This window comes from Opisthocomus hoazin, chromosome 12 (assembly GCF_030867145.1).
Source record: "Opisthocomus hoazin isolate bOpiHoa1 chromosome 12, bOpiHoa1.hap1, whole genome shotgun sequence".
Classification (NCBI taxonomy): domain Eukaryota; kingdom Metazoa; phylum Chordata; class Aves; order Opisthocomiformes; family Opisthocomidae; genus Opisthocomus; species Opisthocomus hoazin.
In genome coordinates, this window is record NC_134425.1 from 14,409,033 (window position 1) to 14,436,402 (window position 27,370).

General features: G+C 42.7%; 1 protein-coding gene across 3 annotated transcripts in view; it reads left to right on the forward strand.

Moving 5' to 3' along the window:
- Window positions 1-27,370, forward strand: part of C12H19orf12 (chromosome 12 C19orf12 homolog) — a 42,343-nt gene that overhangs the window by 6,874 nt on the left and 8,099 nt on the right. Inside the window, exons 1-2 of one of the 3 annotated variants that reach the window (XM_075433376.1) lie at window positions 20,665-20,752; window positions 26,808-26,984. In XM_075433376.1, coding sequence (XP_075289491.1) covers window positions 26,825-26,984 — 160 coding nt within the window. In that variant the 5' untranslated portion in view covers window positions 20,665-20,752; window positions 26,808-26,824. Of the gene's footprint in view, window positions 1-20,664; window positions 20,753-20,931; window positions 21,066-26,807; window positions 26,985-27,370 lie in introns of those variants that run through there. The other 2 variants (XM_075433375.1, XM_075433377.1) reach the window with 2 other exon arrangements.

The following is a 27,370-nucleotide window of genomic DNA, read 5'->3' on the forward strand; positions in this document are numbered from 1 at the left end:
AAGTAGTGTTGGAATTTAGCCAAAATGTTTTTGCAAAAATTGGAAATTTTAATAAAGGTTTATTGTTATTTTTTAGCAAGCTCCTACAGCTTTGTACCTCTCCAGACTAGTATTAGTGATGTTAAAAACTGCCAGGTTCCTTCCAATACACAAGGTATAATTATGATGGAAACCTTTCTACCAAAACTGACAGGTAAACACAGATTTTCATTTTTCCTGTAAAATGTAGATGGAAAATATGACAGTCTCACTGTGTATGTTGTAAGAGATTCCCCTTGAATTTGATCTTTTAGCTCTAAGGAAGTTTAAGATAACCCAAAGAATACCTGCTATGTCACGGCTGTATAAAATGCAGGCATATGTTTTCATTCCTTGGGACTCGGAGCTAAGTTTGACCTCTGGGATCTCTCTCTCTTGCTTTCCTTGACATCGATGCATCAGGCTTCTGCTGATGCTAATGAAAGTTGTATTGTAGGTATCAAAGCAAGTATACAAACATATTTTTTTGTCAGCTGGCAAAGTGCCCATGCTTCTCTGAACAAAAGATACATCCTCTTTCCAAAGACAAAAAGATTTTCAAGAACTTTAGTTCCATTAATAGAATGGTGATTCCAGAACATCACAGCATGAGATTAAATCTTCTCACATTTCTTTTTTCTGGACTAGTCTGTCTCTCACATGACTCCCATCAAAAGCAGTGGAATGCCTTTGGTGTGCTGACCTCCTGGAAAAGAGATTCTTTAGACCCTATGACAACCTTGGCATTCTTCTGCTTTTCTCCCTTTTCCTTCTAAGGATACTGACAAAGTTTCAATGCATAGAAATCCTTTCAGGTACCTCTTTATTATGGCTGGTGCTACTTTTTCATAGCCCACATTTACACAGGCATTTTTATTTGCCGTGTGGTTGGACTTCCATGAAAACCAACAATTCCATCACGGCCACTTGTCCCCGCTCTTTCTCTTGTGCCAGCAGCAGCATTCATGTGGCCTCACAGGGATCAGGAAACTCATTCTGGCTGAAAGCTAATCCAGTCACGTACCAGCCACGCTTGCGGGGTGGGGGGAAATATAGGTCATCTTCCTCATTCCTTGCATCTGCAGCTCTAACTCCAAGCTGCTGGTATAGGCAGTGCAGAATTATTTGAGGATCATGAAGATGCTTTCTAAATCTGTCTTCCACACACTCATTCACCTACAGCACATTTACCAGGTAAAGTGTTGATCTGCTTGTCTTTAAGTTCTTAGCCTGAGTAATGAGTGCCATCTTATGTCCTCTTTGTTGTGAAGAACACCACATTAAATAAAAAATAATTAATAGGTATCAGTAATATCAGTGTTCTTAAATCTGTACATATTTTTCACCTTTGTGTATTTAGGACTGTTCTTAGGCCTTCCACAAGTCGCATAAATTTCCATACGTAATTGCAACGAAGATTTAACGACGATTGTCTCAACAGATATTTTCTAATACAGTTGTTAGCAACTTTGAAAGTTATTTTCAGTAAACACATAAGCTAGAAAGGCTGACATGTAAGCAGTGAGCACTAGCCAGTGTTCCAGTGCCCAACGAGGAGTAAACATCTTCAAGTAGTCAGCTGAAAACTACAACCGATACTCTGAGGATTGTTCAGTGATGATAATTATTTTTAAAGATACTGATTACAGTTGCCAAAAGTCATGTTCATCGCTGAGTGTGAAAATACAATGTGTCACCAACATGTTTCTTGAATTTGTTTCTACTCATTCCCATCCTAAAAACTCAAGTGACTGGAACTTGAATGGGTTTTCATCTGAATAAAAAGAGCAGTAAGTGAGAACTACTTCAATGCTGTATGCAAGGTTGAGATGAAGTCATGTCAGATGCAGTAGTCTTTGTAAGACAAAGACCCTAATGAGTTGGTGTAATACTCATAACATGCAATGAATACTGTAGACAGCACTTTCACTGTCAAGATTTCATTTAACACACCACTGTGTAGCGCTTATGGAAGGAACAGGCCATAATTTGGGGCTGTATTGTTATATATGAGTGGTAAGTGCAGAAATCAGGGAACAGAAGTAAAGGAAAGCTGATTTTAAAGCCTGGAAAAGTGATTGATCGCCAACTGTTTATCATTCTTCGTGCAGAAAGTATTTGTCTAGCAGCATTAAGCATCTGCTTGCCTGTTTCACCCAGATGCTGTAAGTAGAATTTGACCTTTTGTTCAGAAAGTGTTTGAATATTTAATGTAAAAATATTAAGTTATCAGAAAGGCTGTCTCTTTTGCGACGGGTGTTCAATTTTTATACAGCCCAAGTTGTTGAAGTACTTTGGAGCATGAACAACTTCAGAGCAGAACAAACCAGGCAGTGCTAATGTGTAGAAACTCCAGAGGTAAATAACAGCTGTTCAAGAAGACTTCTGTTAAATATGTATTAATTAATTTGAAGTGCATCACTTAAATATGTGAAGAGATTATCTTGTGTCAATTTACATTAAAACACACAGCACTTGTTAGGCTCATTACAGTATCCTAAGTATATCCTAAGCTGTCACCTCATCCTACATTGAGCATTTTGTTGGGTGTTGATTGCTTTCAATTTGCCCTTTTAAAATGTCAGATAGTGGCCTCCCTTTCCTGTTGGATCTCTTCTTTCTCTCAGGTTTTGCTTTTGCATGGTACTGTACTTACTTATGTCTGTTCTGTGCTGAGCAGAATAAATTTTAAAATAGATTGTGAAAATATAGCTGTAATTGCACACCTGATCTTCACGTGTGGTTCTCACTGTTAACTTACGAATCAGCAGAGAGAGTGTAAGTGTCTGTGTAGCAAAATGACTTTACATGAAAATTCAGTATCACCTTTAGTACAGGAAAGATACCTAGTGTGATGGGGGTCTCTTTAGTGAAATTATAGATAAATAAAATTCACTGGTAATAATAGACTTTGTAGTCTAAATCAGTGTGTAAATCTTAATAAACTTTCATTCCATTTATAAAACTTAAGTATTTTTATCTGGACCTAATAAGACAAATGGATTTTTACCTATTTGGTGCTGAAAATAGGTAAGCTTGTAAGATTTATAGATAATTTTCAGAGATTCTTCTCTGTGTCATTTAGGCAGCTGATCCAGCCACTAGGCTGTTCTTTCATCCCATTATTTTGACTGTGCAGACTCCCTGCTTACAAGTTGGAGTCCAGGTCTTGTTTCCTGCACTTATTCCAACCAGCTCCTCACTGGCGGAAAACTGAGGAGTATAAAAGACTTGCAGGCAGGTCCTGGCAAAGCAGGAAGCAGGAAAGAAATAAAAATATTTGGCTTTACCAAAATCTTGGAGTCTGACAGATTGCTGTGTTGCATGGTTCTCTTGAGAGAAGTGAATGGGGATGTTTGCTGTAGTGTCATCTTGTTTGCAGCCTCTTCAGTTAAGACTTTGTGAGCTCACACCTAGGTTGTGTTTCCAAGATCATCTCTGCTGGTAAGTGTGCTTAGGGAGACACTTTTTCCCTAAATGAAAGCTGGAGTTTTGCAGGATAATTGCAGCATTAAGTGGTGAGATCTGTAGCAAAATCCAGGCTTGGAATTCACAGCTCCTTGGTTTAAGAGCAGATTTAGATGTATGTGTCTTCAAAAAGAAAGCATTAAATGTTTGTATAACAAAAACTTCACTTAATTCCTGCACCTTTGCCCTCACACCCAGTCAGTGTTTGCTGTGCTGAGGAACTTAGAAATTGAGTTTAGGTACAGAACTGGCTTTTTTCTTGCACATTTGCAGCACTTGTCTATGCAACCTAAATGATATATTGTTCAGAAAGGGTGGAGAATTGGGCTGAGATACTCTTTTTGTGGGCTAACATGCCATGGTGCGTAGTAGAATTGACCCTCCCTTCCACTCTACAGTCCCTGCTGCAGAAATACCATCAGAACTTAAAATCCTTTAGAGAGAGACAGAGCTGGACTCCTGCCTCAGAGATGTCAAGGAAACCTACCCAGATAGCCCCTTGCTTTTTTAAGAACCAGTGCTTGTACTGGGGCTTACAAGAAATTGTTTGTGTTGAGGCATTATGGAACTTGTCTCCATTTTTTTCCCTACTCTTAACCACTGTTTGACTCATATTGACAAGGATTGTTTGATTCTTTGATCACTTATTTTAGAGATAAAAAGCCTGTTTCCCTTCGGATGTTCGTTAAAGACCTGCGTTACGACTAAAAACTTCAGTCACATTGTTCGCATATGGTGACTGGTTAGGAATCTTCTGTTGAAAAGTCCACACTTGATCAATATTAAGGTGAAAATGTTGCATGGTTTCCTGACTGCGTGCATATTCTTGACTTCATCTGTCAAAGACTTTGACACTCATTTACTCAGGTCCAGACAGATCTATTAAATGCTCTCCTTGGATTATTCTTGAGCTAGCAAAGTGACTACTTGCCTGTGGACTGTCTCAGATTGATGCCTTTGGGGTGCTGAAGTGTTCCAGCCTTCATAGATGAGTTCCTTTCTCCCCTGTGCTTTGCTGACAGGCAGAGAACCACCACTGCTTCCTGTCAGCCTCAGTAGGTCTGCAGCAAAGAGAAGAAACAGAGGCAGCAGCTGAACTAAAAGTAAGGCTGGATGGTTTCTGGTGGAATGCTGAGAGTAGTAGATGCTTTTTCACCCCAATCTTTAAACGCATCGGTAATTTTGGGGAGTAAAAAGTCTTTCTGCAATGCTAGTAGGAAAGTCTTTCACATGAGGCAAAAGGGTTGCAATTCACAACATAGTCTGTTTCTTTGCTTACAGTTTGAAGCTTTAGAAGTGTTAAAGGTAAGGAGAGCTTAAGATGTTTCTTGTTAAACACTTAAGGATAGGAAAAGATGTGTGAGGGTAATTATCTTGATTAAAAATCTGTTGATCTTATTAACAGGTAGTTTTCTTTCAAGATGTCAAAAGGGATTTTGCTGATTTGGGCTGAAACTACTACTCTGTCTGTATTTAACTTCCCTCTTTCCTGTCACTTTCAAATTTTCATTGTTTCACAAAGTAAATTGTGTCAGACAGCAAACATTAGCATTTAATGATTTCTTTTTCCAGAGGATGTCGCTGCCCTTGAAATGAACGAGGCAGAGATGCTGTTTGGTTGTGTGGATTGCTGGGTTATTGGGCATTTTATATATTAAAATGCAACTTCTACTTCTGTCCTATAACCTGTGCAAAGGGAGATGGAATATCCAGTGTAAAGGGTAGGAGCTGATGAATCAGTGGGTGTTTAGGACCTTTTTATTACTTAGTGAACAACATTAAATGTGAAAGTGTAAGTTAAGTGTACAAGAAACTTTAGAGATCTAAATTTGCCAAATCTGATACGAAATTCAGTGTTCAAGATAGTAGTTAAACTCAGAATTATTTGACTTTGTGCTGCAGTTACTGTATTAGCTGTGCTGTGTCATACTGCTATCAGAATGAGGTCACAAAACAGAGGGCATTGAACTCTCATTTCATGCAAATGTAGGAGGAATCCCAAATTCAGCAGTAAACAAGGATGAAAAGGAAGGCTGCACAGTAAGGGCAAGAAAAGATGCTGAAGTTTCCCGCAGTTCCTGCCTCATTGTTTATTCCAGCTTCCTGCTTTTTCAGTTTGCCTCTCAAGTCTTTCTTGTGCATATACATAGATTACAGTATGCAGAAGACTAAGAATAAGCTGAAGGCAGAAACTGACTTAATGAAGACATTCTTGTAATAGAGAAAAGATTTTGTTGTCCACAGATGCGCAAAGAAAAATAGAAAAGCAGCTGCCCTTAGAAATGGAGCAAAAGTAGAGATGAACATCACGTCATGATGCTTTAGTCAAAATCCGATGTGTTGAAAATCTTTGAGAGGATCTGTACTGTTGTACAGGGAGATAACCAAGAGGAGAAACAATAAGCTTCTGCTGGAAAAATACTGCAAGTCTCATGTCTTAGGCACTGTCGTGAATAGCGTTGACTTTTTGTCAACTTTCAGCTGGAGAATCAGGATAAAATAGCTTTCAACTATTCTGTTATGGCTGACAATATTAATAATCAGTTTCATGTCAAAAAGTTCTGTTTCCCTAAGACCAAGCTACAGACGTATAGTCACACACTGTCATCTTCCAGAGGAAGATTTTGAAGGGTAGAGGCCCTCATCTCATTAGTTTCCATCTCTCCTCTGTGAGTAGTTAGGTTGTCTTTTCTGAAAGCTTCTGGGGGCAGAGACAGCATAAAGGTGATGGAAGAAATTTATGTGGCAAGTGGGTGTGTAGGTGAGGTGAAGTGGAGCTGAGATACAGAAATCAAGTGAAGGCTTCCTGGGTCACCTGGCCTGCAGAATTAAGAAACTAGGCACATAGTTGGTCGGCAATGAGTTATTAAATTTACAGATTATCTGCACTACACCCATGAGGTGGTAAGCAATGGAGTTTGGGTGAACTAAGATGGCTTATTTTACAACTTGCAGTATCTGTTTAAAGTATCAGCTGAAGCCTTCATGAGAGCAAATGCAGCTGGTGGCATTTGGGCTGTGGAAATTATAGTTTGCAATACTTTTCTAATAGTAGTTTGAGAGTTTAAAGAATTATATGACTAATATTTTAATTGGACACTGAAAACCTTTAAGTTTCAGGAAATAATTTTTTTTTAACACAGCCTTGATCAAATAGCCAAAAATATTATAGGATTCCTCTGAAGCACTAGCCATGGCTGCAGCAACATACCCTCTAAAATAGATCAGTGATCCAATCTGCTTTGACAATGCCTATGTAACTAAAAATAGAAAAAATAGAAGAGAAAATTTGTAGGGCTGGTAGTGGCTTGTATTTTTCAATAATTTATCAAGATTCGAAAGCACAGATTTCCTTTGGGAAATATTAGTTCTTAGGTTTACAAAGTGCCTCAGTTGTAAATACCCATAAAAATGACAATTTGGTAGGTCGTATTTATTCTTAAGCAGGTCAAAGGACATTAGCGTATTCCTACTATATAAATCTGTCAAGTACAGAATTTCTTTATGCTCCCAAATCACAAAAGCGCCTCTTACAGTCAAGGAGAAAATGTCGCATTATTGCCAATCAAGGACAACAAGCAAGCATATCGATCTCTGCCCAATAACTTTTGCCCTGCTCACTAAGTTTTTATCACTGAAACTGGACACATCAAGGGATTGGATTTAGTATATACATACAGTGCTGATTTATTACAGGAGGAGAAATACAGTCTGGCCTTACTTCTAGCTCAATATTTTAACATTTATTTTATTCCTTGCATGGAAGCTTGCAATGACTTTTTTTACAAAGTGTATAACTTTCAGATATGCCTGGATGTGCACAAATCTTCAGCTCGCATAGGTACATTGAGTGTTATATGTGTACATGCATTTTGCATTTGATGGCCTTACAGTAGTCTTGAGTCTTGATTTGAAGGGTTTATGTATGTGGAAGTCTGTAGTAGGGTTGCTGTTGATTTCAGAGGGGCATAACCAAAGGTAAGCTTGGGGACCTTGGAGGACATATAGGCAAGAGAGGTCTGGAAGCTGCTTGCTGAGCCTGTTCTGAAGATGCATTGGCTTTCATCTTATCTGTGGAGCTGTGTATGTAAAGCCTTATGTATAAGGGCTGTTTGCCAGTCACAAATACTGGAATGCAGCAGAGGGCTAACATTGTCCTGCTTAGTCTTTCTGTGTTCTCTCTCTTGCTGGTGAAACTTCTTCTTTTTTTTGTCATTTTATTGTTGATCACTGTAGAGGATTTGGCCCACTCCACAAATGCAGAATCTTTGAGGTCTCTGTGTACAGTGGTAACCATGGCTATGGTAGAGGTACGATCAACAAATTACTTTGTGGAAGGCAAGGGCATCTACAAAACTGAAGGGAAATATCTTCATCACAGAATTACAGAATGGTGGAGGTTGGAAGGAGCATCATCTAGTCCAACCCCTCCAGCTCAAACCAGGGTCAACCTGAACAGGTTGTTCAGGATGCTGTACAGACAGGTTTTGTGTGTCTGCAAAGATACAGTTTCCACAACCCCTCTGGGTAATCTGTTCCAGTATTTCGGTGTCTAAGGATAAGCTACTGAGTTAAAAGCACAGACCACATACATCAGCAGGAGCAGATATCTGCTAATTTTGTTACAATAAATGTATGAAGCGAGTATCCCAGAGAGCACCCGGCTCTCTGGTGTTGTGTCATTATAAGTCCTGCTGGGTATTTTACCTATTTGGGAAAAAGACATGAGTTTTCCTCTTTGGCTTCTGAAGAGCTGGGTAACTCTTCCATAGAATGAATGGATGCAGAAGTAGCTGATGGATTTGCTGCTTATGTGCATAATGATGTGGAGAGAGCTGGAAAGGCCATATCCCACTCTGCGTTATTTCCTGATGGTGCAGGCAGATGTTGCACTTCTCCAGACGTGTCCTTCCCCAGCCAGACATTCTGTTGAGAGGTTATGTTCAAGGATTCTGTATGTTGGTCAAGATTTCCAGATGTCTAGTAATCCCAGCCTTTTCTTGGGACGTGAGCAAATCCTTTCTACTGTGCATGTATAGCAAATCTGACACTTAGTGGAACTGCCCACTGCACATGGTGTGCACATGCACAGTAAATCTCATGTGGCTGGGGCTCTTGTGTGTGTGCCCTCCTGTGGATTTTCACAAGCGCAAAAAGTTGGATGTCTCAGACACTTCAGATTTACTGTGTACGTTCAGACCATCTGTGCAACACGTGTGCCGCAGGTCTAGGGATGCTTTAAGGGTTGGACACAATGCATACACAGCTCCTGGTGATGCATTTCGCTACAGGAGGAGTTCAGAACAGGATCATGGCACACTCAGAAATCATGCTTTTCACTAGGAACTTCTAGAAAGAATTCTGCTGTGGGAAGAAGCTGCTTTTTAGTTCTTCAGTCTCCTGTCTTGTCACAGATAATTGTCCAGTCAGGCTTATCGTACCTTCAGTGTGCCTTCCTATTACACACAGAAGGATCTGAGAAGGCAGTGGTTCTTGATTTTTTGGGGGGTGTGTGTCTTGACTGGAACGTATTTTCTTCAGCAATGTGAATTCAAGCCAGAAGAGGAGAGAAAAAGAGAGTGCACGACTTGGAATTGAGGGGAAAATATGACCCAGGGTATGCATTATCCGTTTCCAGTGTCAGATGGAAATGCTGAGCTTTGCCAGCCGCCTTCAGATCACCTCTCAGAATCAGGACCAGAATGAGAAAGTTACAACTACTTCCATGCAATTCTCACCTTTCCGGCTTAATACAGAAAGCTGTAGTTGCCAGAGCAGGGATGAATCATGACTTTCTTCCATGCAAAGAGCCTTGGGCTTTTTTCCCCTCCAAACATTTAACTTACTTGCAGGGCTGACAGAAAAGCAGTAGATTTTTTTTTTTCTCCAAATATCCATTTGCCTTTCCATTTATCTGCTTTGATCTAAAATATAGAACCTGATGGATGCCCTAGGTAAATCAAACATTTTCTGTCTGCCAAAACGGTTTTGCAAATGCTTATTTCATGCCATTACCATTTTTCTGTTTCTAGTAGTAAATCAAAAAGTATCAGCCATTCATCCACTTTAAAAGTAATGCCTTTCCTTTGCATAATTACACATACCCAGTGGAGATCTGTATGCACAGTAAATCTATTCCTTTAAAAGGTTTTGCCTGAAGTACCACAGTGACATAAATTGGTGTAGCACAAATTTATTTATCTAAGAGGTTTATTCTTTTAACTGGTTGGGTAACTATACTTCCATTGTTTGATTTGGGTGGGGAGGGCTTTTATTAATATATCAGATTTAATTCTGCAGCAGATGTTTCTGTAGAAAGGTCTCACTCCTTACAGGACTTGTAGCAATTGATATGTGTGTGTAATTTATTCTCATTACAGGTTTATTCTTAACTGGTGCTCAGGGGGTCTTCACTGTATCTCCAGTAGATCCTTGAGAATTAAATAGTGTAACGAATGTAATGAGCAAACCTGAAAGAAGTACACATAGAGAAGCATGTGTATTTGAACATTACCTTTCCAAATTGCAAAGAACATAAGCACAGTACTGAAAATGAGTGAGAAATTGCCAAAAAGAAATGTCTTCCAGTAATAAGTACCCCGGACAGTATTTTGGCAAAGTAAAGATTAAAAAAATTGATCTCTTCATCGTTCTCATGTAAACTTGCTCATCTTTATAGGTAGTGCTTGTAGCTCTCAAGGGTGTCCAGCCTAAAGCAGACGAGCCCAGCTGGTGGAAGCCTGGGAGTGAAATGATGAATTTTTTAGCAGATCCAAGTTTATTTTTAGGCTTTATAGAATTATCTTTTCATTTCCCTGTGAGTGAAGTTGCAGGAAGTATCTTAAAAAAATTAAATTAAGAAACTTCACCAGAACAGCAAAAAGTAGCAAAACACCGGAACCTAACTGCAGTTGAGCACGTAAACATATCCCGGTTGCATTTGAAATTGTGGCTACAGTATAATCCCACAAATATTTACATACATGTTCAGTTTAATGCATGTGAGAATTCTTGAGACGTGCAAGTCTGAGGATATACCAGATTTCAGGTTAGTTTATGACGAGTGATGTGAAGGAGAACTGAACAAAATTTCTAGTGTGGATGTATTTTCTGTAGATATATTTTCCATGGTACTGAATGTGAAAGTGAAATTCAAGGTGGCTGTATTTTGTTAGATTATGCAATAAAAACGTGCAGAAACATTTTAGGGAGAGGATGGTTCATAGGAAAATTTCGGGTCTTGAATCTCTTTGGTTAATGAAGTTAGTTTCATTAACACAATCAAAATATTCAACCCTACGATTTCACTCTATCCATTTCAAAGCGTTATCTTTTTTTTGCTGGCATTACAGAGCTGTAGACACTCTTTCCTACAGTTGGAGAGGAAAAACTGCTTTAGTATCCAAGGCAAACCTGGGAAAATGCCTTTGGCCTGGAATGAGAAGATGCATATGATAATTACAGATCTAGCAAGGGCTGTGTATTGGAGGGAGGAAGTTTATTACATGCAGCTCCACATCCCATGTCCATCAAGGTCACTCTTTTGAGATTTCATTTAAACTGGATCTGGCTTTTTTGGGTCTTTTTCTAATACATTAAGTAGATCAGAGGTTGCCAGCTGTCCTTTTTGATCAGAATTGATGGTGGTGGTTGCAATCATACAGCTTCACAACAGTACTGGCAAAGACTAACAAATGCTGGGCAGGGGACGTAAGTGAAATGCCTGTTCAGACATCAGGGAGCCAGTTTGGTACTGGTGTTTTGACTGGAGTTGATTTACATACTCTGAAAGTCAGATTCATGTTTTATGTCAATTCTAGCCATTCCATTTCAGACTAATACTGATCTGTGACAGTAAATAGTAGTCTTTCTTTAGCATTTAGGTTGATGCATAAAGATACACAGTGTAGTCCAATTGTTTCAGCCAACCTGAGTAGCATTTACACAGATGTGTATGCCCTGAGTAGGAAGAAAAAGCACTCTGAACTGGTTTGTAATGGATCTTGATAATTTTAAGGGCAGGATTGTGTGATGTAGTTGCTTGTGATAGAGACTGGATTTGTAAGTGACAAAGATGCCTCTTTGAATCCCATGTCCTGGAATGTGCTTATGGGAGCTGCCAACTGGGAGTGCTGGAGCCTGCAGCCTTCCCCACTGACACGGCCTCCCCTCTGTTCTGCAGTTGGTAACCAGAAAAGCCACCTTAAAGAGTGAGAGAGTACCTCTGCTCCCAAACTGGCTCAATCTTTGTCTTCCCATGCTGTTTGCATCGATGCTAATCAATGTTAATTATGGTAGTGGGGCTTGTGATGTACTCATTATAAGAGCCATCCTATTTTTCTGTGCTTGTACAGTCTGTAACACAATAGAGCCCTGATTGGGGTTCCCTGGATGCTACAAATAGCAATACAAATTGCTATAATAATGACTGTGTGGTTCATGGTATAAGACTACCAAACTCGGTTCATAGTCTGCTGAAGCATCACTTGATAATTCTGTTTGCTCTTACCACTAACTATGGCATACTGGTGATGTCTTGACAGTTGGGGCCTCAGCACAGTAAACCACTTAAGTTTTTGTTTGTGTTTAAATAGGTGTTTGTTTTTAATTTGCATTTCAGTCTGTGGTTGTTTGTGTAAATATATGCTTAAAGTTAAGCATGTGCTTAAAAACTGTTCTGATTCAGCATCCTTATTGTGTGGGGTTCGTTATCCCACCACCACTGCGATGCCTGTAGTGGGAGCTGGCGGGCACTGAAGGATGGGGTGCCAGGATGTATGTTTCTTTCCTAGGCTGAAGGTTACAGGTGCAATAGCGGGAAGATGCTTCTGCGCACGAGCTGAGCAGCTGGTAGGGTGTAGGTTGTAGCAAGGGTTCCCACCTTCTGTGGGGACTGGAAGTGCGTGGAAGCTGATGCTTTCCTTCTTGCAGAGACTGTAGTCCCCTTCCCGGTGTCACCCCGTGCTGGGCACCCTCGTACTAAGAGCTGATACCTGACAGGTGCAGTCTCCTATGATGAATTTGTCTCCTGTTCTACTGTTACCCTCACTGGAAATTTCAGCACCATTGTTTCTATGCCTTAATTGGTATAAATAATTACCATTCAGCCCCCATCTCTGCATCCCCAGGCCTTATCCTTGTGAGTTCCAGTGACTTCAATAGTCTCATAATTTCTTTTCAAAGCAAGTTTTCCATAAAGAGTCACTTACTTCTTGTTACCTGGTTTGTTATGGATATTGTTTCTAGTCCCGTTTTTTCAGTTCCCAACAGGCTGCATGCCTGGATTTTAGTTATGTGCGTGCAGTTTAGGCACGTGGTTTTCTGCCCGACTCTAGTTCTCTGTGTACCGTACTGTGTTTACCAAGCCTGTGTAACAAACATTTTAAATTGTTAACATGTTATATTACCTCTTTTGAGTGTGTATGTTGTTTCAAAAGGAATTTGAGTCAGTCTTGAGTTGCTTCTATGTTTGTATTCAATTTAAAATATTTAGTATGGCAGCTAGATTTTTCTGTGTTAACTGTGCTTTACTGAAATTTCATGATCTACAGCACACCCTAGTGATATCTGGAAATCATGAAGTTAGACCCACTCACTTTTACTTCCTTTATGGTGAAGCAAAATTTAGGACTCCACTAAGCAAAGTCCAGGAATGTAAATGCCTTTATCCAAGATGGGAAGCGAAGTGAATCCCTTGGTTTGTAAAACAAAAAACAGCCTTAGAAACTGAGACTGCAGGATATTCTTCTGTGAAAAGAACATCTATATAATGAGTTCATATGGTTTACAATTTGTAATGTTGGGTGTATTTTACAACAGACTATGAGGAAAAGCAACCCTGTTGTGTGAGAAGAGAGGAGAGTGTTTGTTGGGTTCCCTTTTAAACTGGAGAGAGCATGGGGACAGCAACCAGATGTAAATGAAGCATTGTGGAGGAAACCTGTAGGCAGACTTCACAGGTCAGAAGCCCAAAAGATCATTTACTGTCTTATGGCCAGAATATTAAAATTTATGCTAGATATTCAACTCCTTTTGCAGATGTTTAGGCCACTTGGTTTTCCAGGTGACGGTACCTATATTTAGTTTTCAGTGGCCAACAGGCCCCATATGATCCTGCAGAGGCATGTGTGCATACCTAACTTTTTAGGCTACCTTATACTCGCCTTTTTCTGGGTTTCTGTATTTCAGTCATTTGATTTCTTGACAATTGTCTGGATGCACAGAATGGCAAGGGTTCTGAATTAGATGCTGTTGACCCCCTGATGGAGTGAGAGGAGAAAGCAGGTTTAAGGACTCTGAGAAAGAAGTGTAATTAAATAGTCAAGAGGGCAGGGAAATATTTATCAGAAGTGAAATCAGATTGCTGACACGTGGGTAACACTGAATGGAATTGAGAACAGTATGAGCATCAGAGAAGATAGTAGGCCTTGTAAGTTACAGTGGTGGAAGTTAACCCTTCTATGAGTTCTCAAAGAGAAACAGATAATTGATCAGAGAAACACGAGTGGACAGTGTCCGAACCTCCCAGCCTGTGGAGGCTGTACCGAGTCTCCGCTGCAGACACTGCCAAGCACTTGGGCAGCCTGTGCAAGTTCAGTATGCCTATGTTTGCAGTGTGTGCTTAAGCTGCAAACAACTAAGCTGTCCCAGAAAAAGGAGGTTTTGCCAGCAGACAAGCAATGCTGAGGCTGTCATTATTTTCATGAAGGGCCATGAAACCCTGACAAGTGCAAGGCAGCCGATACCAGTACCCTTGAGCAGCTTGCAGCTCCAGCCTGGCTCAGCTGGAAGATCTGATCCTGTAGCTCCATTACATGTACAGAACATTAATTGTCTGTGTAAGGCAAAGCTAAAAGTGGGGTCCTGCTTTCTGGCTCACTCATGCATGAGAAATCTGGAATATTTTGGGGAGAGACAAGTTTCATCCCAGACCTCTGCATTTCACTGTTGTCAGGTAATCCAAACAATAATGGAAATGAGCATTTTGTTTTCTGTAAATAAAAACAAAAAGTTTCCAATAATTTATGGTATTTATTTAAATGACATGCAAATTACTTTGTGAAACTTAGGGGGGGAAAGCAGAACAACTGAAACAGCACAATTGTTTCCAAGAACATTCATTTCAAATCCACATACAATATTTCATTCATGCTTAATTATTTCCCCAATGCTAGTCTAAGCATTACTAGTTTCCTTTGTCTTTTTGCTTTTGCATGCAGCGTGATTAGCAAAACTGCTTGTGCTCTACCAACTCCTGCACATATGGGGTTTAGCCTCATTGTTCGAGGGGTGGAGCAACAAGCAATATGAACACTCATGCTGCCAAATTTGGCACACGTGAGCCCTCCAAAGTATACAGATATCACCCGTTTCATTTAAATCCCTGTCCATATTTTGCATTGCTACCAGAATGGCAACTCCATTGTCTGGGTGTATTATTTGAAGCAGCTTTTCTCCCATTGTTTGTGCACTGTAATCCTTGAGGTTTCTGTAGTCATCGTGAGCAGCTTACTTGAAAGAAATCACTTAGCTCTCACAGATCACTCTCCCTGAACCTGCTGGCAAAGGAACGGGCCATGACTAAAGCGTAAGACCTGTGATCTTTCTCAAGAAAATCTCCTCAGTAGAGTTTATAATTTGTTGCTTTCATGGGGCTCTGTTCTCAGGGTTTGGACTCAGTGTTGTCTTTCGTCCCCCATGGATTTTTCTGCGAGGCATGATGGGAATGTAAGCTGATAAAAAGAGTAATAATACTGGCTGTGGATGTGTGCCCTAACGACATTTTACGCACGTTTCATATACTGGCAAAGGGAGACATCTACTGTTTGACAGAAATTAAGGACAGTTGTTTATTCTAATTGCAGCAAAATCTTAGCCTTTTTTTCTTCCATGGTATAAAGATTGGCACATCCTGCTGTGAGTCTTTTCAGCAGACTGTTGAGAACTTAATGCTTGTCTGCTTAGGGCAGAATGAAAGATCCCCTGGAACTTATCATAGAGAAGGCGCTGCCCATTTCTTTCCCTTCCCAGCATTCAGTCATCTGCTTGGTCAATGCCCTCTACTCTAGTGGCACTTGTGTCTCATGATTGTGTATATGCACGCTGTTGCAGGTAAAGCCATTTGATATTAGCTGTTTTCTATAAATTATGCCTGTTGCGGGTTTTGAACACACATCATTTTGACTCCTGAGACAGTAATTGATATTTTTAAGGCAGTGGTTACCAAATTGACGTCTGCAGAGAGCCAGGAAAGGGCCTCCTTGCAAACTCCAGTTCTTTTTGTTTCCAAAGCCTATATTATGTTAAATATGGTATAAACACTGCCTTGCTCTTCATTTAGCTTAGCAATAGCTCTTTAGACAACCCTGTTGTAGCCACATATGCGATCTCAAATGGTGACACCCTTATGACTGCAAGCGAAGCAGAGAGGTGACCCAGGAGGCAGTATTAAAATATAACGTGCTAAACTGTAAGTCTGAAGATCCCATTGTAACACGCTTGAGTATTTGCAGTGACTTCTGGAAGCTTTGGGTCTGGTTCATCATTGTGGAGAGTGATTCAAATTCACCTTTTCATCTTCTTGCCTCCAACCTATCACATGAGAAAATTGGGCAGTGCAATCTTTACAAGCCAGCCTCTTCTCTTCCACCCTACCTGGCTGACTGCAAGCTCCTCTCTTTCCTGCCACATTATCAGAACTCGGACCCAAGAAGGCTGGAGAGAGTTGTTCCAGAAGGACAGGAAACTTAGTCTAACAGCTTTGTAAAATTTAGGCTCTCATTCATCACCCGTGAAGTTGGTGTATGGTTGGAAGCGAAGTCAGCTGAGGACCCTTGACTCTGATGGGACTTAAGTCAGCTTCTTTGCGCTTACTCTTTGTGTCTCTAAAGGACTCTGTGTTTGGGGTCAGAATTATATGTAGCTGAAGATTTACTATTCTCAGACTCCAGAAGCAACAGGTTATGGTACACATTTCTCATACCACTGAACAGTATCCAGCATGGAACTCTATCACTGCTGTTATGCCAGACACCTTCAAATGTCATCCTGCCGTCCTTGATACTAGAATGCTTTGTTCCTTAACTGAATTTACAATATGCATTTTTCGATCTACTTTAACTTTGTCTACTTTATGTATGCCCTTTAATTAGAGATTTGAAGAAAGCTCAGATGCACTTTCCTTCGATACATTCTGCAAAAGAGTAGGAGTGGAGGAGCTGGTTGTAGGAGGTTGTCTCTTTTTTAGCTCCTCTCTGGAAACCTTGCAGGTATTTTATGTAGCTGTTTTTTAACCAGGATTTTATTTCCACTTCAGTGTTCGTACATGCTATAACATATAAACATGTAAACTAATTTCAGGACACTGACTTTTACATTCTGATTTGCTGTAGCTTTTTCTGAAAAGGTCACAGGATGGCTACACTGTACCAGTAAACACAGTTACTGAATTAGGTTGCTGAGAAAGTAAAAAAAACAGCATAAATGACTACGATAATAAGAGCCTGGTACACCATTTGCGGTTAGGGATATAATATCTTAAACAGCTCGCTTGGATAGTGCCATCTAGCAATGTGTGCTTTATTCCAAAGCACCAGCCTATATTTTTGGATCGTCTTTCAAGACTGAGATGATATAGGCGATTAATAGTGTTTGGTGACCTTCTGCACCAGTAGTCCATCTTTTTGGCATTGAAACTGATTTTGCCCAACTTGTCATTTTATCATCTGAGAGTGTGTGGGGAGACCAAAGAAGTGCCTTTTACAGCAGCGGTGGAATGATTTAGTTCAGTCCCACTGTTCTTCAAATTCAAACCCTTTCTCACAAGCTGATGAGGCAAACCTCTTCTTTGCTTAATGTCACATAAGGTACGTTGAATGGCTGTGAAGAGACAGATGTTCTCTATCTTCACTTCATATGCAAAAACCTGTTATATCCTTTATTTGCATCCAATTAGAAGTCAGACCCTGATGAATATCTAATGTAGGAAACGGGGAAAAGATTTGCCATCAAACATATGCTTTGCTTGTAGCGGATCTCTAACCTGCTATTGTGTCTTCCTGTAGTGATTCGGTCATTTTTACGCTATTATTTATACCTGCAGGCACAGCGGTGAAGAGTGTTAATAGATGAAAATCGGATTTAGGTTCCTGGTTTTGAAATGTTGCCTTTTCTCATTGTACAGAGTTCTGGAGAAAGCACCGTTCCTTTTAAACAGCCATTCTGCAGTTGCAAAATTTCCCTTACTAAGTGGCTCTGTTTATGGATTTAAATGCTGTAGCATTACTTTTGTATTCCTTTTCTCTTTCAATTTAGGTTGTGCCCTGTTTGATCTTGTGAAGCTCACCATTTTCTTGGTAATCCAGAGTATAATAGCAGGAACTCAGAAGTCCTAAAACTGTATTGTTGTCAAGAAAGGAACGTTCCAATTATAAATATAATAGGAAGCAGAAGTAGCAGACGCTTTCAGAACAGATGCTGTTATTCCCGTGACCCCGTAACAGCATACATACCGGGGTTCTGTGGTATCCAGGGAGAGATGTAGGTTGTCTAGAGCCCTAGACGTTAGACAGGGATAAGCAAAGCAGCTTTTCTTCACTGCAGCATAGGGTTTCCCAGACTCCTGGGGGAACCGATAGCAATCTCTTACCTCCTAAACTTGGATATGATTAGAAACCTGCTTTGTTAGACCTTCCATCCCCTTTCTTCTCTGTGGACCACTCCCATCACATCTTTTGGGGAACACAAGACACTTCCTCCATTTTCCTCTTTTCTTCTTCCTTTGATGTAACATTGTAAATTAAACCACCCTCACCCATATCCAGGTTAACACATGGGCACGAAAGGGAAATCTCAAGAGTAGGCTTAGGTGCTTTGCGAACTTAGGCAAATGCATCTATATTATTTGCACATGCCTCAAATTTTGAATGTTTTTTCCCTGCCACTGTGTTAATAAGAAATTTAAAGATTTTTAAGGGGAAAAAAAAGTGCGACTAGATGAAATGATGAAATTACGTCTGTCTTCATCTAAGTTGTCTAATCCTTGTGTTTTCTCCGGGAATCTCTGGCACAGAAGAAAATTTAGAGAAACAACTTTTTTCTGTCCAACAAGATTAAGCGCCTCAACTTAAAAATCTGTCATGGTTTCCTGTGAAGGTAACGGGTATTTGAGACAATTGCATCAGGTATTTCTGGACAGTTCCTGCAGGCCGAGGCTGCTTCCGCTGGGCATTTTCTCAAGACCCTGTAAGGAGCAGGCTGAAAGCCAGAGTGAATCATTCTGTTGGTAGCAACAGCCTGGCTCCAGCTGAAATCATTCCTGGCACCCCTTGGCCTGTCTTCTAGTGTGTCAAAAGCTGTGAAAATACACAGTGAACCCAGCATGCTGAGGACGTGCTGAACTGGCTGGTGGCTATTTTGGGTTCTGCTATGTGTTAGGAAAGGACTTGACAGAAATCTGCCAAGTGGCTCATCAAACCAGAATGCCAGTGCACTGTTGCTGCTGTTGGTTTCTGATGCTTGCTTTTGAGAGATGACTTGAGGATTTTGGGGAGTGAAAGGGATTTTATTTTTTCCTCTTGACTTTTAAAGTGTAGAGTTCCTAGTAACCTGAGGAGGAAGAAGACATAAAACATCCCGATAAAGGAAATAAAGTATTGAATCAATGCTGATAGAGAATTACGATAAAGGAATAGCAGTAACAGCTAGTATTTGTAAGAGCCCAGCGTACTGCAGTGAATACAGTGAGATTATTGGCAGGATCCGGTGTGCAGCAGGACTACCTTGAACTGCTCTCACTCCGTCAACTCCTAGAATTAAGAAGCATGTGAACATTTATCTCTGTTACTAATTATTTGTTGAGTGGACGTTGAAATGTGCATAAATACATGCTAGAATTAGTGATGGCTCCAGCCACAATGCGCAGTCCTGTACAAGCAAACACAGCGCGCAGAGCTGTCCCTGGGGCGTCTGGGTGATGTTGTCCCGAGTGGCAGGCGTGCGATGGCGGGGTGTGCGTAGCCGGCAGATGGAGCCCGCCGGGCAGCACACGCGGCCCCCACGAAATCTGTCGCAGGCCTTGCCGCTTCAGGAGGACCAAAATCAGGACTGCTGTGCTGCTGCGTAGCCCAAACTCGCAGAATGTTTGGTGGAATGCGCGGTGTGCTGATGCATGTGTCTCGGTTAATGCTCACCAAGGAGAGTGACAGGCGTGCCGTCAGATGCTGGCTGGTAACTAGGTACAGAATCAAATCTTAATCCAGTTGATAGCAATAATCAGATTCCCATTGACTTCAACAGTCAAATCCCTCTGAGAGTGCAGTTGTGATTTACAGCAGCGCGTACATCCTTAAGGGATACACTCTGCACTTATATCACATTTTCATTTTAGTAACTTCTACCACAGAAAACAAAAAATAGACCTAATGAATACCTGCTGGTGTAGCCCTAATATCGTGTGTTTATTTTTACTGGGGTTAGTGAAGTAATGATTCAGTTTGGGACAGTGATAAAAATTGCCTCCTTCAATGGCTGGCAGACTTAACTGCTTTTAATTTTTAATTTTGCTCCTTGGAAAGCTGCTTACAGCTGCAATTCGGGGTGTTACTTTTTAAAATGTACATGGCATTTTGGCTCTTTGCTCATTTCAGGAATTACATTTGCTTTTTACATCCAGGTCATAAAAATCAAGAGCACCAGTAGACCTGTAACATTTTGAGTTGTAACACAGAGAGTTGTTTTATGTGATCGTATAAAGCACGGGGAGGTTAAGAAGTCCCCAGTGCAGCCACAGGAAAGGGACAAGAATTCTGAGTTACTTTCCTGCTCCTTTTCCTCACCCTGCTTTTTCATTTTCATCTTCTCCACAAGGAGCTGCGGGGAGATCATTCACCTTAGCTCAGAAACGAAATCGTAATGAAGGCTTAGTTAACAAAAACCTCTGTTAATAGCCCGTTCTTGGGAAACGGCGGCATCTCTAACACCAGGCAGCAGCTTCTCGCAGGTCGTGCCGGCGCTGAGGAGCTGTGCCGTCCCGGTACCTCACCGAGCGGCTGGCCGAAGCACGCCGGGATGCGGGCGATGCCGGAGAACCCCGGGGGACCTCGGGCGAGGGCCGGGGCCGCCCGGCAGCGCTCCGCGGCAGGCGGCCCCGCCGGGCCTGCGCACGCCCCGCCGCTCCCTGACGTCCTTCGCGCGGGCCGCGCCGCGCTGTGCCGAGCGCCCCGGGCAGCGCCTGCACCGCGCCCGGCCTCCGCCCTGGGCCTGCCCGGTAAGGGAGCGCCGCCCGCCTAGGGGGCCGGGCCGGCCCGGGAGTGCGCTCGGTGGCGGCGGGAGGAGGCGGCGGCTCCGCGGAACCGGGTGCCTGCCCGAGGCCTGCCGGCGCGGAGCGGAGGGGAGGGGAGGGCGGCCTGCCGCGGGCTCAGCGCTCCCGGGCGGGGCGGGGCGGGGCAGGGCAGGGCAGGAGGCTGGGCCGCGCCGAGGTCGCCCCGCCGGGCCGCTCTCCTCCCCCGGCGCTGGCGGCGCCGCAGCCGTTTCCTGCCCGGCCTCCGGTGAGGCGGCCGCCGCACCCGCCGCCGGCTGAGGTGAGCGGCCGGGAGGGAGCGAGCGCGGGAAGGGCCGCGGCGGTGCGCGCCCCTGGCCGGGCGGGCGGGCCCCGCTGTCACCTCCGCGACCCAGCGGGGCGGCCCCGGCCCCGGCGGGGTGTGCGTTCGTGGCGGCCGGGAAGATTCCAGAAGAGCCCGGCTGCAGCGGCCGGGCGCTGAGGGGAGCGGGGCCGCCCCGGCAGGGCGGTGTGGGACCGGGGCCGGGCCTGGGCCGCCGCTCCAGCCTCCGGGCTGGCCCCGGGTTTGGGGGCGTCGCTCGGGTGCGGATCGAAGGGCCCCAGAAATGCCTGGGTCGGGGTGAACGCCCCGTTAGCTTCTGGTGTCTCTCTTACCCGGGTTGCGGTGCGGCTGTGTCAGGGTTTCAGCGGCAGGAAACCTGAAATGGGCGTTGTAGGAGAATAAACAGAAAGATCTGGAGTGTAATTAAATTTCAGCTGTTTGAAAGAGTTTATAATTACATTTTATGCTCAGCCTATTTCAGTCATAAAGATTTTGATAAATCTTAAAACATTCAGAACATGTTGATTAATTTTAATGAGCTGAAGTTTATGTTTTTGTAGTGAGTCAGGGAGAGCATCTTTAATGTTCAAGCTTAGTTCAGATTTTGAAGATATTGCTGCGATGTGCTGTGCCAGCTGTCTCGACGGGGGAGCAAGCTCTGCTATTTGCGTGTTTTCCAGGTGTCCGCTCTTTTTGCTTTCTTAGCTGAAAGTCTGATTGTTTTGGCTTCAGTATCAGGTACCTGATGCAAATGGCCTGTAAACTCCTGCTTTTTCGAATACTGTGGCTAGGAAATGGGAAAAAAAAATTCCACCCCAAATTTATAAATTAAAAAGACGTTGAGTAGGTCTAAAAGAATTTAAGGACTGCTGGAGTTATGGCCAGTCTTTCAGAGATACTTTGAAATTTAGTGGCCCAGGTAAGCGAGGTGTCGTAAGCACCTAGGCAGTTTAGGCCCCACATTGCCTTTGGTCTTGGTGGAAGGAGTGAATATTTACGTGCATTTTTAGGCATCCAAGAGCCTAGCAGAATCAGCTCTTAGATTCCTAGAAGTAGTTTGTTCATGTAATGGGTAAATTCATTGCCTCTCTTGTTAAATAAACCAATTAAATGCTTTGATAAACGCGCAAAAGAAGAAAGTAAGTAACACTCCTAAGGTCGCAGTTCTTGCAATATAATATTAAAATGCTCTTTTGTGCGTTTCAGTTGAATTCAGATTGCCTAGCAAATACTTGAGTGTCTTACCATCTCCTAATAAAATTGAAGCTCAAAAAATTGAGCATTGAAGAAATGTATAGTCTGCAACATAATTATATTATTACAGTAAATATTTGTAGACATAGTTGATCCTCATGGTTGGGAGAATACCAGATACAGAGATTGTAATGGCAATCAGCATGTTTCAATCTTTACACCAATAAGGAGGAATGAACCCTTCCTTAGCAAAATAACTGAAAATTACAAACATAGAGCAGGGTTAAAACTGGTATATTTGAACCAAGTTTTCCTGGCTTCTGATGCCAATCATGATTTAACTCAGACAGACCACCTGCCTTGCAGTTTTTAGATACTAGACTGGGCTCTAAAGGTAGCATTTTCAGAAAGTGGTTATTTAGGACCACAGATGCTACTCAAGCCAACAGTGTGCATATGGACCAGTGATGTCCAGGACAGTCTTCCTTCGCAGGTAGGAGTATCTTGATTCCCTGCCTGTCTGCCAGCTGCTGTTGAAATAGTTAATGAACTTCAGGCCTGTTTCTTCATCAGGTCAGATCTTTGCGCATGCTGTTGTCTGTGAAGTTGTGTCCTTTAGTCTGTCTCAGTTGCCGAGTACTTTGCGTTTGGTTTTGCTGTAGTGCTGATCCTGTATTTAATATAAACTTTGCAGTAAACATAGAGCTGTTGATGTACAGTTGACACAGAAGAAATTGTCCTGGGTGATCTCCTGGGCATCTGTGCTTGAGCAAATGTTTGCTGTTGTCGTGAAGTTTCAGTTGGGAGATTACACAGATCACGTGTGTACTTTCTAGCAGTTGTATGGAGATTCTCACCCCGTGTTCTTGCTTGTCACCATACAGTGTCCACCAAAAAAAAGTTAGCTCCTGGTAAGAGGATTTAGAGCTATGTCCGCATTGCTTTGCGGGTTTGGAATTTGGCCGGTAGGTGATTTTTTTTTTTCCATGTACAGGCAGTTTGTAGAGCTGTTTACTGGTGAGTTGTCACATTAAAGGGTTTCAGGGAGTCTGATAAGCAGCAAGGGGGGAAAGCCCTCCCATTGAGTCACGAGGTTCAGAGTGGACCCCCTTGCTTTCTAAATTCCTTCTCAGAGAGGAGCCTGGGTGCAGCTGGATCCACTCCTAGTCCCAGACTTGGGCAAAGGTCTATGTCTAAGGGGTTAGGTCTGTAGCCATTTACCAGAGTCAACGTTTGCCTGTCAGAGCCCTCCCAGGGACTTTCACTGAGAGTCTTGCAAAGTTGAAACAAGAGGTAATTTATTCAAGCAACAGGTATCACAGATTCGGGATTGCCGCTGATAAATGCACTGTCTGCAAAAATGGAGCTGAAGTCAATAGTTCAGCGCTGTAGTTAATAATATTTTCTTGGGGATACGTCCAGGCAACATCAGAGGCATGACTCTTGCCAAAAAGACAGCCCTTCTTGGGGGAAGAAGAGAGGTTCAAGCCCGTCAGCCTGTCCATCAGGTCGGGTTTTCATTTGGCCCCTCCTCCAAAGCAGGCTTTTCAAGTGCCAGTTTTTAGATTTTTGATAAATCTTTGGTAGATCTTGGTGAGGTGGGACTGAGTCAACCATTATGTGTCGACTGGCTCTTGGCATAACGTGTGGTGTTGTCAGAAGTGGGACTCAGAGGTTTGGCACGCTCTCAGGCAGGGAGCTTAGTACTGTGCTTATGGGGGGGCCTTCTGTTGTTGAACTGAAGCAACATCTGGCTGTGCACCCTTCATTGCACCCCAGGTGTCACTTAGTTGGTAGTGATGGGCCATCACCGGTTACTTCTGTCTGATAAGATACGAGAAATTCATTGTTCGAGTTGAACCTCTCCCTTTCGTTAACTCTTCGGTGCTTGACACAAGAGTCCGAGCAAGTCTTCCTTTGGCATCGACAAGTCCAGCAAGGCCATCGACCCACACGAGTATACTCTGTTAGCTCCACAGGAGGTTGTAAGGAGCAATGAGGACAGCTCAGCGGTGGGCCAGGCTATGTACTGGTTAGAATATCTGCTGTGTGGACAATGTGGAGGTTGTTCATTTTTTTGTAAGTGGCACAGTGAGCCCAGGGGATAAAAGGGCTTTTGCCTGTCGGAAGTCATCATTCTGTGAAGGGGAAAGTGGGGTAATGAGAAGGGTATGTTAAATAGGAAAGAGCTGAATGAGGCTGACACCATAGAATAATCTGTGGACACTCTTCTACTGTTTGCATTAATAGCACTTCCAGTGAGTTGGGTATGATGTGATCCTTTTGTAGTTTTACTTCTTTCTATGGCATTTGTCTTCTTAAGAAGCAAACTAGTTCTGAGAGGAATGTACTTCTTAGTAAAACCTGTTGGTTGTAGGTTCAATGAGATACAAACACAATGTTATCATTCTCTTTGGACAGGTAGAACAGGACTATTGCTCACTTTGCTCCCAGTCCCTGGGGTGAAAGAACGAGCATCATCTTTTTTAGTCAGAGAGAAGTACAGTCTAACATCTCGGGTGAGTGTTTGGGGAGATCACAATGAGAAGAGGAAAGCAGCCACTGAACTGCAGTAGAACAAAGCAGGAAGGTCTGTCTGTCATACAACAAAGCTTGGTTTCTCAGCGACTTTATTTTCCATAACTCTGTTTTGTTTTTTTTTCTTGAAGTGCTGAATACTCTCAGTGCCGTGTGAAGTCAGTAGGAGCTGTGGGCACTCAGCACCTCTGAAAGCCGGGCCCAATTTTATGGTTGTCATTGACATTTCTGTCCCTCCATTAGTGCAAATCCAGTATTCTGTGTTCCGAGGGTTTCTTACGTCTGCGTGGCTTCTGTAGAAAATAATTTGGTGCTAGAAGCGAATTGTACTTTTGTTTACTTGTCAGTTACACACCAAAGTTTATAAATATTTTTGGCTGTCATCTGGTTCTGCCTCTGACACAGAAAACTTAGAGTTCCTTTTAACCTGGGGTGGGATTCTTGCTCCCTTGGAGTTCACTGGCATTTTCAAACACGCTTATCGTCCTGTTCTGCTTGGCCAGTGATTCTGATTGTTGGGTTGATGTTAACAGCAGCTTTGTGCTCTGCATTCTGGCGTTGGCTTCTTGCAGACTTTCCCAGTGTGTGAGGTGTTAGACGTTTGCAGATGCAGAGCTTTGTAAGCCTCTTGTTTGATTTCCTGAGCCTAAAGCTAGCTGTCTGTCTGCTGGTATTTTTTAATTTCATTTTAAGGTTTTTTTTTGGTGACTGCTTATCCTGGTGGGAGGTCAGACTCTTTTGTGGAGTCTGCATGCTGCAAGTTGTTCATGTATTTTCAAAATATCCTGCATTCATGGCCTGTAGAGTATGGCTAACAAAAGGTTCTCACTGAAAGTTGCCTGGCTGAGCACCTGGATTCTTCCTCTGAACCAGAAATTTTCAAAGAAATTTGTAATGGTGTGACAAAAGTGAGAGTAGAGTAACCATTTCTAAGAAGTTTGATTCAAGCAACTTGCAAACATTAGGTGCAAAAGAAGAGGTAAAATCTTTTTCTTTGGGGAGGCTCTTATTTTTTTAAAGCGGAGAAGCGGTACTGTCTTTTCATGCTGCCTCTTTCCTTGCTCAGTACCCTTGCTGGCACCTGAGAGACGTGTATGCTTCTCTAATGCCTCCTGATTTGCCTGCTGTGACAAGGCAAGCAGTGTTGGGAAAAGAATATTTAATATACAGAGATTCCAAAAAGTTGCCATGTATTAGTTTGGTTTTTTTGACTAGTTCGTGTTTGTGTGCCTTTCCTCAGGGTTGTGCTTAGTGCAAGAGCGTGGCTTCCTGTGCCTGCAGGGTTGGGGCTGGGACCTTCACCCGGATCCCCGCTGCCTGTCTTGTCTGCGGTGGCCGCAGCAGCAGCCACGGGTAGCCACGCGCTCTGTGGGCCTCTGCGGAAACGAGGGGTCTCAGACAGTGAGCAGCAGAAGGTGAACCAGATCACTTTGAGAGACCAGCCTGCAAGTGTTTAAGCACGTAACAAAATGGGGAGAAGAACTGATATGTGGAAACAAACAACTAATTTGTGGCAAGAAGTAGGACAAGGAGAGAATACCTGGCAGGTTCGTCAGTTGTAACCTGCTGGTTACGGTGGAGGAAGGCTCTGCTTTGTCTTTTTCCTGGAGCTGTGCGTAATGCTGAATGCGCGTGGCAGTTGCTGAAGGCAGAGGCAATGTACTGCAGAATTAGACTGAAACTTTCTTAAGTCTTTAGTCGCTGGTACTTGCCCTTCTTTGGTCTTTGGAATTTTTCATAAAACCAGATTTTTCTGGTCTACTCTGCAACTTCCTTTGCAGTTTCAGTAACGGTTAGCTCTTTGGAAACAGGTTTGCTTTTCCTAGAGATGAAAGAGAGAGTAATTTTCTTCTTCTCACTGTATTGGCTCTGCCTCTGTCCTTTTAGTGTCACGGACTCCTGAACTCTTGTTTCTTTCTACAGTTCAGCAGCAGCAGGCTTTAGTTCCTGTTGCAGCTATCAAAGGATAACTTCAAACATCTTTTCCAGGATCTTAACTCGCCACGATGCCCATCAGTGTTGACGATGTGATACAGCTCTTGTGCCAACTCGCTCAGAAGAAGGGGATGAAAGCTGCTGTCAGACATTCTGGTCAAGGAGCACTGCTGGCTGGTGCAACAGCATTTGTTGGGGGTCTGATGGGAGGTCCACCTGGAATCGCTGTAGGTAAGCGTGTTTTGCTTGAGGAAGAAGAAGTGTGGTTAAGTCCTTGAGTGAAGAAACTGGTAAGTGTGTGTAGTAGGTTGAAGGGTTGAAGGAGCGGGGTGCGCAGCACTGAGATGTGAGGTAACCGGGTTTTAACAAGATGCCGTTTTCTGTGTTGGCTTTTAGAAATGAGGTGTGCGTCAGGAAGGCACGCGTTGGTGTTCCTGAAGCCGTGTGGGCCTTGGTCCTTACTCGTGCGAGCAGTTCCAGCAATTTCCTGGCTTGTTGGTGTTGGAGTAAATTGCAGTATGGCTGCGTGAAGGGTTAGCAAGGTTGAGATACAAAAAATAACCAGATAATATACTGATAAGAGAAAAAGCAAACGGAAGCTGTGTATGTACTCCTGT